The sequence below is a fragment of the Palaemon carinicauda genome, chromosome 22 (genome assembly GCF_036898095.1).
Source record: "Palaemon carinicauda isolate YSFRI2023 chromosome 22, ASM3689809v2, whole genome shotgun sequence".
In the NCBI taxonomy this organism is placed as follows: domain Eukaryota; kingdom Metazoa; phylum Arthropoda; class Malacostraca; order Decapoda; family Palaemonidae; genus Palaemon; species Palaemon carinicauda.
In genome coordinates, this window is record NC_090746.1 from 60,076,845 (window position 1) to 60,091,418 (window position 14,574).

The 14,574-nt window shown below is 37.6% G+C and overlaps 2 protein-coding genes across 2 annotated transcripts in view; one reads left to right on the top strand and one right to left on the bottom strand.

Annotated features, from left to right (window-relative positions):
- The window catches only part of LOC137616477 (uncharacterized), a 420,672-nt gene that overhangs the window by 165,270 nt on the left and 240,828 nt on the right, over positions 1-14,574 (bottom strand). The window lies entirely within an intron of this gene.
- LOC137616108 (uncharacterized) lies at positions 6,108-8,371 on the top strand. Its single transcript, XM_068345785.1, has 6 exons — positions 6,108-6,191; positions 6,497-6,628; positions 6,867-7,019; positions 7,154-7,285; positions 7,461-7,580; positions 7,896-8,371. Exons 1-6 carry the CDS (start codon positions 6,108-6,110, stop codon positions 8,136-8,138), a joined length of 864 nt encoding a protein of 287 aa, XP_068201886.1. The 3' UTR covers positions 8,139-8,371.

Consider the following 14,574-nt stretch of genomic DNA (forward strand, 5'->3'; position numbering starts at 1 on the left):
CCTACCATAACTTCAAGTGCGACTAATGAGGGCTAACCTCCATTGCCGGCCACCTGGCCAGGAGGGGAATGATGGTATCCTACAACCCATTCGCCCTGCCGGCAGGTCGCCGACATAAGACTAAATACTCTGAGATTCTGACTAAATCCCAAAACCTGATGGTATACCACAACCAACGGTTAATGGAAGAGGCAGGACAAACCCTAAGTTAGCCATGTCTGAATAAAATTCAAGGCACGGCTATTAGGGTTGTAGCCTGAGGCTACACTCAAGAGGGAAAGAGATTACCCTTAAGTCTCCGAAGAGACGTGTAATGTTTCATAACATTCTAGGAGGAATCAGTCTCCACTGAATAAAAACAATACACGAGGGTAACCGGGGAAAGTCTGAACGTATAGTAAAACGTCTAGGTAAGATTACCTAGGCTATACGAGATCTCGGTTACCTAAATCACCGAAACTCTTACTATACAATCGACAGAGAAAAGGGGGAAACAAAAATTATGCACATTATCGAAACTTTACAAGAATAATTGCCTAAATAGCTAAATATTTAAATTATTAAATAAAGCTATTAAAAACTGGAAGTCGTTCTGCTATCTAAATAACACATGCCTAACGAATGACGGCGCCATGGCGCCTCCAGTAACTGGCCTAGCTCTTAAACACAATAAAATACTCAATTTCATTGTGAAACAGGAGCTAAAATATACTCATAGTAAAGACCCGATACTCAACTTTCCAGAGGCGGAAGAAGATGGAGAAAGCATAATAATAATCCTGTAAAACGATCGAAAAGTTAGATCACCAGGAAATATCACCGAGCGAGATCACTACAAAAAAAGGAATGTCCGCCGTAGTGGGAATGGCGCTGTTGTATTCCCAATAGTATTACGAGAGCGGGGAGAGCCTTTGGACGGCTCCCTTTTGCCACATCCTCCTCGAAGCCAAAACGCTGTTTGGGGTGCAGATTGCTATGGAGGCGTGTCAAGAATGCGTCCGCTGATATTATGCGATATCCTTTGGAGAAATTTTAAGGATATTCGCGCCAGGAGTTAGAATTCTGGATACCTAAAGGTAAAATTCTCTGGGAATATGACTGTAGTACAAATATCCCTTAGGAAGCCACTTTAAGGAACTTCCATCACGACGACATGGCTTGAGCCCAAATTTTATATATATATATATATATATATATATATATATATATATATATATATATATATATATATACAACATAACTAATAAACAAAAAAATAGAGAACATATTAAGATCAGTATCATTAAAATAGATCTGTCATAATTATGTAAACTATAAAATGGGGCTTAAGTTAACCTGTTCATCATAAAAACATCTGCTTACTGTAAGCTTCAACTTCTTTAGTTCTTAAGGAACATTGGCCATTCTCAATTTAAAATACATTCAGAAGAGTATCTTTAACCTATCGTTACCATTTTAATCGGATACAGAACCGTGTCAAAATACCCCATGAGACACCTGTTTATTCGCCCAAATATTTACATAAACTAGTTCCTTTAGGTAATGCAAAAACTAAGTATATCATTGACAATAAAAGTAGTATATATATATATATATATATATATATATATATATATATATATATATACATATATATATATATATATATATATATATATATGTATATATATATATATATATATATATATATATATATATATATATATATATATATGTGTGTATATATATATATATATATATATATATATATATATATATATATATATGTGTGTGTGTGTGTGTCTGTGTATACATATTATTATTATTATTACCATTACTAAGCTACAACCCTAGTTGGAAAAGCAAGATGCTATAAACCCAAAGGCCCCAACAGGGAAAAATAGCCCATTGAGGAAAGGTAATAACGAAATAAATAAACGATCTGAGAAATAATGAACAATTACAATAAAATATTTTAAAAACAGTGACAACATCCAAACAGATATTTCATATGTAAACTATACAACGACTTATGTCAGCCTGTTCAACATGAAAACATTTGCAGCAATTTTGAACTTTTGAAGTTCTATCGATTCAACTACCCGATTAGGATGATCATTCTGCAACTTGGTCACAGCTGGAATAAAACTTCTAGAATACTGTATAGTATTGAGCATCATGATGGAGAAGGCCTGACTATTAGAATTAATTGCATGATTAATATCACGAATAGGATGCAACTGTCCAGGAAGGTAGAGTAGACAGATACTGCCTTGGACAGTTTTCTAATGAAGAAGACCTATGGACGGGGCAAGCCGTTGACCACCTGCTCGAGTACTGCAACAAAAACGATGTCACTGACATCGGTGGAGTGAAGGAGAGGACCATGTGTTATGGGAAAAAAGCAGCAGCATTGGATTGGGCATTCTTTGCGTTGCAGAAGGCTGTTTCTTGAAAAGGACCCCACTTCAGGTCTTTTGGCTTGCTCTTGAGGGGGGTGTAGAGGGGGACAATGGCTGGCAGGAACCGGTGATATGAGGTGATCATGCCCATGAATTCTTGTAGTGCTCTGGCGATCAATGGCGTGGGGAAGTTCTGAACGGCTGCTACCTTCTCAGGGAGGAGGTGGACTCCTTCAGGATGCCCTAAGAATGATATTTCGTTTGCGCCAAAGGTACACTTGTTGTACCGGACTACAAGGGAATTCTGTTGTAGGCTGTCGAGAACGATGTGTAGGAGACATGGGTATTCCTCTTTGAAAGAAGTGAACACAAGTATGTCGTCCACCTAACATAAGCAGAAGTGGATGTCCCCTAAGATGCCCTTCATGAGGCGTTGAAAAGTAGCCCCAGCATTATGAAGACCAAAACAAGAATAATTGAAGATGTATGTACCAAATGGGGTAGTGATGGCGGTCTTGGGGATGTCTTCTGGATTCATGGGTACTTGATAATACCCCTTCATGAGGTCGAGCATTGCGAAAACCTTAGCTTTGTGCAAGCAGGAGGTAATGTCGGTGATGTTTGGGAAGGGGTAGTGATCTGGTTCTGTCTGCATGTTCAGATGCCTGTAATCCCCACAATGGCATAGGGAGTCATCTTTCTTCAGGACAATGCATAGTAAGGGCACCGACCATGGGTTTGAAGCCTTTTAGCAAAGTCCCATTTCTTCCATTTCGGCAAACATTTGTTTAACGGCTGGCAAACGATCTGGTGCCAAAAACCTGAATCTAGTAGGCATTGTGGTCCATGTCGTCTTCATGTACTAATAAATCCCATGTTTGGCGTGCGCTGTGGGTGTTTGGCGAAGCTGTGGATGGAAGACTTCCAGGGACAAAGTGAGGAGGTGGGTGTAGGCATCCGTGGGCGTGCTGATGTGGACAGCGAGGTCAGGAGCGAGTTGAAGAAGTGTCGACAAGTAGGAGTTGCGTTGACTAACCATCATTGAGCAACATCAACCAGGAGGTGTAAATGGGAGAGAAAATCCACACCGAAGATTGGCAATGTGACATCAGCCACGAGAATCTTCCAATGATATTGGATTTTTCCAATGATATTGGATTTTTCCAAACGATAATGTGAGGGTCTCATACACATGGGGTGGGTGGAGATCACAGATCCCTTGGCAGTTACCATGCACACGTCAGAAGAATTAGACAGAACACGTCATGTTCTGAAGAGTGGCCTTGGTAGAAGAAAAAGCCAAGCACCCGTGTATACCAAAAATTGTACGTCCTTAGCTACAAAAAGTAAAAAGAAAAAGAGTGGTGATAGGGGAGGACAGCGCCACAAGCGATTGCCTTCTTACAGGTTGGGTAAAATTGGCTGGTATAGGAAGTTGGGCATAACTCGCTGGTACCAGAACTTGCGAAAAACTAACTCACTGGTACTGGATGTTTGGTAAAAATCTCACATACGGGATGTTGGGTATAACTCGTTGGATATACGATCTGGTATAACTCGTTGGGTAAAACTCGCTGGTACGGGAAGTGTGGAAAACTCACTGGTACAGGAAGTTGAGTATAACTCGCAGGTACGAAAACTTGAATAAAAGTAACTCGTTTGTACTTAGGGAGTTCAGTAGAAATCACTGTTATGGGATGTTAAATATAACTCGGTAGTAAAAGAAGTTTGGTAAAACTACTGTAACTGGTACGGGAAGTGTGACAACACTCACTGGTACGCGAAGTGTGGCAAAACTCACAGGTAAAGGAATTTAGTTATAACTCGCTGGTATGGGAATTTGGTAAAACTGACTCGCTGGTACTGGAAGTTCAGTAAAAATCGCTAGTATAGGATGTTGAGTATAACCGTGGTAAAAGAAGTTTGGAATAAAAGTAACTGGTATAGCAAGTGTGGCAAAACTCACTGGTACAAGAATTTGAGTAAAACTAACTCGCTGAAACTGGAAATTTTTAGAATACGAGCCAGTATGGGATGTTGGGTATAACTAGGTGGTAGAGGAAGTTGGGTAACACTCGATTGTACAGGAAGTGGGGCAAGACGCACTGGTACAGGAAATTGGGTATGACTCGCTGGTCCTGGAATTTTACTCACTGCTAAAGGATGATGGGCACAACTCACTGGAATGTAAGATAGTGGTCTCATCTGGTAAATCCCTTAAAGTAGTTAGCACTTAGGTTCCAACTACTTTAAGAGCCTCTGGTGGCATGATTATGCCTTTTATTTGAAGAGACTACGGTTCCATCCTCATAAGAGGTAGAAATTAAATTAATTTCTAATTTGTCTTGATATTGTGTTGATTTTTATCTTATATATATATATATATATATATATATATATATATATATATATATACATACATAATAATAACAACAAACACAGCAATTTCCAGTCCAATGCAGGACAAAGGCCTCGGGTATGTCCTGAGTCAAGTCTGGGCTTTAGCCATTTCCATCAACGCACTGGCCATTGCAGATTGGTGACGATGAGTGACTTTAGTCTGATTGTTCACAGCAAACCTACATAGTAGAGGGTGGCCCTGACTAGTATAGCTTTCCTGATCATGGCATAGCACTAACCCTTTCACACCATTAAGGTATCCTCACTCAGAAATGGATGATATATATATATATATATATATATATATGTGTGTGTGTATATATATATATATATATACATATATATATATATATATATATATATATATATATATATATATATATATATATATATATGTATAAGATCTATTCTAACGTTGTTACTGATACTAAGATATTTTTTATTCTATATAAACTACTTCTCATATTGTTGATTTATTTCCTTTCCTCACCGGACTGATTTTTTCCTGTTGGAGCCTTTGGGCTTACACCATCCTACATTTCCACCTAAGGTTATAGGTTAGATAATAATAATAATAATAATAATAATAATAATAATAATAATAATGTTTATGTATAAAATAATTATCTAGAAAAAAAGGCCCCAAAATCAAAAGGTAACTGTTTAAAATTTCTTCCTCTGTTTCGTTCTGGAAATAGCAAGAGCTTAATTAGTCAGGCAGTATCTCAAGACACATCATCCAGTTAAAAAAATGAGTTAGCCAATATCATTCATTCTAGTTAAGAATATTGGTGTTACACAGGGAGACTGAAACATGCAAAAGTGCTTGCATTGTTATAGTATTACATCCTAATTGGCAGTAAATTGATGGAGGCAAATTACGGTGAATCTTTGTTATATTTACTTGTCCAAACAATTATGATAACGCGACATATATGAAGACGAGAGAGAGAGAGAGAGAGAGAGAGAGAGAGAGAGAGAGAGAGAGAGAGAGAGAGAGAGAGAGAGAGGAAAATTACTATTAAATTTGAGACTTCTAAATATAGAACTTTGAGAGAGAGAGAGAGAGAGAGAGAGAGAGAGAGAGAGAGAGAGAGAGAGCGAGAGAGAGAGAGAGAGAGAGAGAGAGAGAGAATAATTACGACACCGTATAACAAATCAAAATCAAATGATTAAAACCGTCCTTGGAGAGAATCTTTGTCCCTCAAGCAGATGGGCGGGACAAGCACCTCCATTCTCTTCTCAATCAGGATTGTGTATATAAATAGGAAGTCAACTTGTGCTCATCGTGTTCACTCTTCACCTCTTCTCGTCGCAGGAAGCACAATGTACCGGATTGTGGTCTTAGCTGTTGTGGCAGCCGTTGCCGGAGCTCAAGAAGCCTTCTTCGAAAAGTACGGCTTCACCAAGGTCAGTACTTGCATCAGGCAAAAATTTTCGCAGATGGAACTGATACAACATATGTTAAGAGAACCCCGTGTAGTTTTAGCTAATTATTATTACCTTTAAAAAATAATAAAGAGCCAAGTCAAAGTTATTAACATTATTTTCAAAACACGAACCTGACAAAAGAAAGCATTGAATATATTATTTCTCTAGAAAATCTAACTATCTTGAAAGAACATTCAACTGAAATAATAAAACAAATACATTGCAACTGCATAAGACAAGCATTCAGTCATAAACTTTACAATATGCAATATTTTTTATAACAGACCATGGCGAGCTGTTTCGGGGAGAAGACTTATTATGACTTCCTGGCCAGAGCTGGCACTGCCCAACGCGAGTGCCAACAGCTTCCGGTCTCCAATCTATACCGACTCGACTTCTCCGTCTATTCTCACTTGGTAAGATTTTATATATTCATCTATCTATTTCATTAACCATCAAATCAAATGATATTGAACACGAATTGAAAGTTGAGTTAAATGATGCTAAAAACTTATTGATGTTTCTTCCACTTTATCAACAGATGCAGATTATTATAAAAAAAATATTTGCAATTAATTACCAAATGTATTCTTTTCGACGAAAATATCTCTTTACAATCACAGTTCAATTCATTAATATTTTTCTACTTCCCAGGGTCATCCTCTTCACTTCGGAGGAGAGTCCCAGTACGTGCCCTTCCCCTCCTATCATCCGGTGCATCCAGGACATCAAGGGCAGCCAGGACATCCAACTCATCCAGGGCAATACCACGTGCCCCATTCCTACCAGCAATTCCAGTACAGGAAGGTAATACTGTCGTGATTAATTCCAAAAGTGTTTATAACGATCTAACACAAGTTCATCCAAATACTAATATTCTAAGCCAACTAACATAACATTGCCGGAAACAATAATTTTAAATAAGCATCTTTTTTTCCTAGAAACGTGAGTCATCAGAAGTCGAGGTCCAAAAGGACGGTCCTTTCTTTGACAAATATTACCTCTTGGATTCCGTCAAGAAGATCACAGCTTCCCTCAGCAACTACACCTGCACACTCCATAAGCTTGGATATGTGAGTTACTCTTTTTTAGTGGCAAACCTTTGTATTCGATGAAAATAATGTACACTATTATACATACATGTATTTGCTAGAGATTGACATACACGATAAGGTTTTATTATACAAATAAAAAAATTAATAAAACTATATTTATTTTGAACAAAATATTACTGGGTTTTTTTTTCAGATCGACGAATATCTTAACCTGGACCTGAACAACATCGTCAACAACTACAAGAACCTGACCATCGGCGAAGGATTCAGAAAGGATCTGGTTGACGGATTGTACTACTGCAGGGACTTGTCCGTAAGTGGAAATTAATTCCAAAAAAAGGGACATATACATATTTGTATTAATATCTAAACGTTCGAAAAAGGAAGACGTATATTTGCATGTATATCAAAATACACTGTGTAAAAATATACAATCAAAATTCCATTTTTGCAATAATTCAAAATAAGAGTTCCATTTGGATCTAAATTTTACTATCAATTACAGAGTTATTATACTGAATTGAATCAAATTTGCATGTCCATTGAAATAACACTATGAAATGCATTGTCAAAAAATTACATCTTTAACCTGTCACCTCATTTCTCCCTCGCTTCTTCCACTTCGCAGTACTGCCTCCCCCTCCAAAACCCCAGGTCTCCCCTTCCCATCCACCTGCAGCGCCTCCTCATGGCCATGGAGTGCGAGAAGGAGACAAGGACCAACGCCTGCTTCAAGGAGGACCTCAGGAACAACATCAACGAGTTCGACCTTTCCTTGTTCCCTGAGGACGACGACTCAGAGCAACGCCTCAACAAGCTCTCGGCAATTATCACAGGAATCGATTCTCTCAACGAACTGGAAATACTTTGAGTTCCAAATGTCACATGTACAAATTCTTTCCCCGACGGCCTCCCTAAATATCAGGTGACTTTTCCCTTCCTGGTACAGTGAACAATTTTGATGCTACGTCAGATAAAGATGTCACAGATGCAAATTCTTCCCTGTCGTGATTCCAGCAAATTTCATAATTCAAATGCCTTCTTTACTATGTCAGGAGTAGCCAACAACATTTCTGGAAATTTTATTATAGTTTAGTGTTTACTTCCAGCGCGTTCCGTTAATTCTGGTAAGTAATCAATGACATAAACGAAAACTTATTGCTTTTTATAGTTAAAAGTGGTTGGCTCGCATATGAGAATTTGAATGTATCTCAACTGAGTGTATTATAATCATTTGTAATAAATTCTTAAGGAAAGTCTAGAATAATATCTTATTTCGGCCTACTACTCACTGTAGCAAAAAGGGTTCTCTATGGAATGCAATTGCTTAACCTTAACCATACTGTCATTCTGTAGTGATTCATAGCAAGAAAACAGTTAGTCTACGCGATCCAAACCTACCACAACACAAAACCCATACATTATAATCACTTGTATCTACACCCACCATCCCAGCAATAATAAAATTCTCATTAAAGCATACACTTTAAACTTGACAAAATCCTGCGCCACCAAATATGAAATAAAACTGACTAAAACATTATTCCTCCTGATATCTAAAAATAAAAAAAATAAAGCGTACATGGAAACTGATTTTCATGAAAAATGTTGAAGGAATATATCATATTTAAAATGACAAAATATACTTATTTCCTTAACTTCACTAAATTCTTCATTTGATTTTTGAGTCCGTATCTGGCCGGAAGGACCTGCCATTTACTCTCTCTCTCTCTCTCTCTCTCTCTCTCTCTCTCTCTCTCTCTCTCTCTCTCTCTCTCTCTCTCTCTCTCTCTCTCATACACACACATACACACAAAAGTTTTACATCAATTCTTTAAAGGTTAAAATAATATAAGCATTTGAACAGTTTTATCTTCTGATTTCTGCACTGTAAAAAAAATATTATGGAACATGTCGAAAAGACACATAAAAGTGTTTTTGCAGTGACATGATAAACGATTGAGAAAAATTAAGAGCAGGTGAATAAAAGGATGAATTTTCGTAGGAGAGAAAAAAAAAAAAAAAAAAAAAAACACTACCCCAGATATTAAGAAATCCACCAACATTTCTGAACGTGAAAAAAGGCTTAATGTTAAATAAAATGCCACATGCCGTCCAAAACAATTATTCTTATGAGGTAGGTTTATCCATTACAATACTGGAGACTCCTCTGAACTACTGCAAGGCAGCAGGAACCACACAAAATTTGCCAGGATGGAATGGTTTGGCAAGAATAAGCAAAGAATTAGATGGCTATTAAGACATATTGTAATTGACAGAGGTAATGCCTAGGTAGAAATGAATTTACCTACATTACAGGGTCTTCGTACAGATATGCTCATGTGATCTGAACTAATAGATAATGAAAAGGTAATTATAATCCGAGTGTAAATACCAGAACCAAATAGAAAAGGACACACGATGGGGTTCCTTAGTAAAGTAATGAAAAACAGTAAGTGCAAAATCAAATCTATAAAAAATATTACTAAAATTGGATAGTCCTTAGTATTACCAATAATTTCAAGCATAAGCTCTGTATTGATAAATGCCAATGATTAAAAAATAAGGAGTACGAATGGATAATATAACAATCTATAATAAAAAACATACAATAAATGACTAATAGCGATAAATAAGACCATATAAATATATAAGAAGGCTATTTACACATAAATGTATACTTGTAAATATAATGAAAAAAGGAGAAAAAGAGGCGGGTAACAAAAGATGACGCTTTTGTAAGAAGGGACTTGAGCGAATTTTCTGTATACATAGTACCTTATTGGTAACGTCCCTGCCTGGTGATCCCCAGACTGGTGTTCGAGTCCCACCCAAACTCGTTAGTTCCTTTAGTGGCTGCAACCTCACTATCCTTGTGAGCTAAGGTTACAGGGTTTGGGGGAGCATATAGGTCTACCTGCCTAGTCATCAGCAGCCATTGCCTGGCTCTCAATGGTCCTAGCTCTGATGGATAGGGGGCTTGGCCGCTAATCATATGTATATATGGTCAGACTCTACGGCATTATGCTACTTGCTAGGGCATTGTCACTGTCCCTTGCATCAGCTATTCATGAGCACACTTTAAATCTTTAAAACCTTAACATGTGAATTGGGGGATGTTAAAGGTTAGTGAACGAGAAATAGTGGAAGCTGCTAAGATGAAATGATCACGAAGCATTAGTTGTGTAAAATATATATTGATAGGGTGAAAAACGTCGACATTTGTACAAGAAGTAAAAAAAGGGAAGTGAAGGTAAAAGGGCGGACTAATAGGCTAGTATAAAATGTAAAAAAAAAAAAACTAGGGTGAAAGGAAACCCTAGACTCCTAGAGACATATGGATAATGGATAGATAATCTTGCCTTCATAAAGAATCTAGTCTTACGTCCTTTCATTTCTATCCCCGCCTGACCCCTGACCTCTCCTATCCTTCGGTAAGGACATCCGTGGCACCAAACTCAATTAAAAATCTGTAACTACAAAATAGTGATTATTGAATGAGAAGAATTTCCTTCCCAGGAAAAACGCCAGCTACAAGAAAGGCCAATCGACATACCAGGAATTGTTACAGTCTCGAAGTGCTTATGTGTGAGAACCGCAAAATACCCTAATAGTTCCAAATGACTTTCAATAACACATGGTTGGCTTCTCTTTACATCTCATTTGTAAATAAGTAAATATCTTAGATGAGAGAGAGAGAGAGAGAGAGAGAGAGAGAGAGAGAGAGAGAGAGATAGAGAGCAGGCACCACAATAATAGCATGAATGATTCAATCTGAATTATTATTATCATTATTATTATTATTATTATTATTATTATTATTATTATTATTATTATTACTAAAATGATTAAAAACATAAAAATATTAAAATTATCATTACAGTATTTGCCCTTGGAAAGTATCTTTGTTCAAAATAGAAATAGATGGGATTATATTTTATTCTAAATCAAACCAGGATTGTGTATCTAAAGACGAGGATACACGACTGAACATTGTCAGTCCATCACAGATTCTGGAAGATAAGGTAAGCGAAGCTGGGATATGAAAACGTGTCCTTGGGAGGTAAAAATAACTTTAATGCATTAAAAGATTCTCTTTTATATAAAGATTATAAGCATCACAACCGAGTGTGCTTCAACTGAAATATATTTTCCATTTCCACTGCAAATATACATATTTTTCAATGTATCATGCTGAGCGTAATACACGTGCAAAGAAAAGAAAAAATCCTCAGTAAAAATAGTCTCGTTTATTAAATATGAATATAACATTGCGATTCAAAGGAAATAAATTGCGTCATATATGATTTATTCTTGAGGCTATTGAGGTCAACTACCTATTTGAATTCTTCCTGCATTAGGTTCGCTTCCCACGAGCGGTTTTGTTCGCGCGGATTAGACATCAATCAATAAAGATCAAATGAGACCCCGCACACGCTTCCCTCTTGGAAGTGTTTCCGAGCGGCGGTGATTAACTAGCCGCGTGCACTGTTAACCAGCGCAGAGCCAGACGGTTTAACCTCGCTTTACCCAAAAAGCTTGATACCCCTCGGTTTAGTCCAAGGGAATTAGAAATCAATGAAGATCAACGAGGCCATTCACACGCTGCCCGTAGTGATTTACTAGCCGCGTGCACTCCTAACCCGCGCGGTTCGGGTGTAGTGGCTTAGGCTTGCTTCACATGAGAGGCTTTTTTTCGTTGGGAAACATTTATGCTCCTTAGAAGGCATGTCTTCACACTACATGATTTTCCCCGAGCGGCTTCATGGTTTCTATCAGCCGCTACACTTGAATCGCGCAGATTAGTAGTGCACGTGGCTAGGAAATCACTCCCACTCGGAAATTCCTCCGAGCGGGCAGCATGTGAAGGGCCTCCATGATCTTCATTGATTTCTAATCCATGAGGACAAAACCGCGGGGTATCAATCCGCTCGTCTGAAGCGAGCCTTATGAATACTATAAGGCCACTAGGGGAAAATTGTCTTGGTTTAAGACATATCTCCTAACGAGCAGAAATATATCCGTACGGAAAAAAAATTCTCTGGTCTGAAGCGAGATTTAGAGTACGTAAGAAGTCTATGGAGCTCTTCACCATGCTGCAGTCATGGTTCATCTGACCATCCGAGAAGGATTAAAAAAAAGATCTGGTTGACGGATTGTACTACTGCAGAGCCTTGTCCATAAGTGGACAGTGACATTGCTCTAGTTAGGAGGACAGTGCCCATAGAGACTGACCATATATAGATATGATCAGCGCCCAAGCTCCCTCTCCACTCAAGCTAGGACCATGGAAGGCCAGGCAATGGTTGCTGATGAATCAGCAGGTAGATCTATAGGCTTAGCTCACAAGGATGTTCAGGTTGCAGATATTGAAAGAACTATCAAGTTTGAGCGGGACTCGAACCCCAGTCTGGCTAGTGACAGGCAAGGACGCTTCCAATACGCCACTATAACCATAACTGATCATTTACTTGTGAACACAATAACACGCTACTACACACTTTATTACGACCTGATGAAGAGCAAAATTAGGGAGTCTAAATTTTAGTTCCAATAATTACGATGAAATTAGTTTCCTCAAATAGTCCCAGAAATAACTATGCTGAATGTGCAGCTTGAAAATAACCACTCAATGTTTCTCCTTATTTCCCTCTTTTCTTCCCCTTAACAGTATCCCCTCCCCTTCCATACCACTGGTTTCCCCTTCTCCACCTGCGGCGCCTCCTCATGGTCATGGAATGTGAGAAGGAGGACCTCAGGAACAACATCAGCGAGTTCGAACTTTCCTTGCTTCCTGAGGACGACGACTCGGAGTAACGTCTCAACAAGCTCTTGGCAATTACCACAGGAATCGATTCTCTCAACGAACTGAATTCTTTGAGTTCCAGGCGCATGGATTTCTCTCCCGCAACGTTCTCTGCAAATTTCCTCACGTTTTTTATGAATCCAATGTTCACATTACGTCGCAGCTGTTGCAAATGCAGTTGAAAATACATCACGGAAATGAAATTGTCGTCAGTGGAAAGATTTTGCGTTTTCCCTGGAATTCTTAAAATTACTCTAATAAAATGTTTAAATGAAGCGGCGATGAATTTTATAAATTGAAATACCGAACTGTTATACATTTATTTTGTTAAATTTTACCTACAATGCTATGACAAGTAAAATGTCTTAGGCGTTCATATTTCAGCTTAGCATTCACATAAGAAATAATAATTGCTACATTGATTACTATAAGATAAACTACGGATTCCAAGGAGTATATACTACCTGACTGAGTATAGCGTGCTTTTTCACACACACAAAAAAAAATTCTCTATCATTCTTCTTCTTCTGTGAGAGAGAGAGAGAGAGAGAGAGAGAGAGAGAGAGAGAGAGAGAGAGAGAGAGAGAGAGAGAGAGAGAGAGAGAGAGAGGGGGGGGAGTATAGCACGCTTTTTCACAACTATTTATTTTTCTATCATTCTTTAACAACAAGCAATGTCTTAAAATCTTAAACATAAATGAGAGAGAGAGAGAGAGAGAGAGAGAGAGAGAGAGAGAGAGAGAGAGAGAGAGAGAGAGAGAGAGAGAGAGAGAGAGGGTACCAGGAGATAATCATTAGTGAACTATGTTTTCCAATAATAAACTGCTCAAATAAATGGAATGTAGACGTTGAAACCAATCATGGTATAATAAGACATTTCCTCTTTTTTTACACGGATGTAGAATATGCTAACCTCTTGGAATAGATTTATACCATTAAAAACTGGAATGGCGAAGAGCGGCATGAGAAAATCAGAAATGTCAAAATCTAAGTAATACGGTGAAAAAGCTTTGTGATTGAAATCAATATAACCATTGCGATTAATATATTACTGACACATTAATAGCGACAGTAATTAATTTTCATAAGCTGTAATTCGATTACTATTTATCAAAGTCCACGAGTTAATACCATAGGATTTGGTAATTACATTTTTACCGGAAGTGCACATGTTATATTTATTTATTCCAGTTGGGAATCATGGCACGAGAATATGCATTAATTTACTGAATTTCATATAGAGCTATGGCTAGCAAAGAGGCAAGGATCCATATGCTTATATAAGTAACCAGTAAATCAAACTGAAATTGTGTTGGCATGATTCTTTTAATTTGTAATTTCGACAATGATTCAGGTTATGAATTTGAGCATTTTGACGAATAGGGTGAAATAAAAAACTATATTGAATGTTATAATGATATAAATGGTAGAAAGAAAATTAAATATATGATCATTAAGACAATTTTCAGGATTCATTAGAACATTTTTCTCTTCTAAAAGA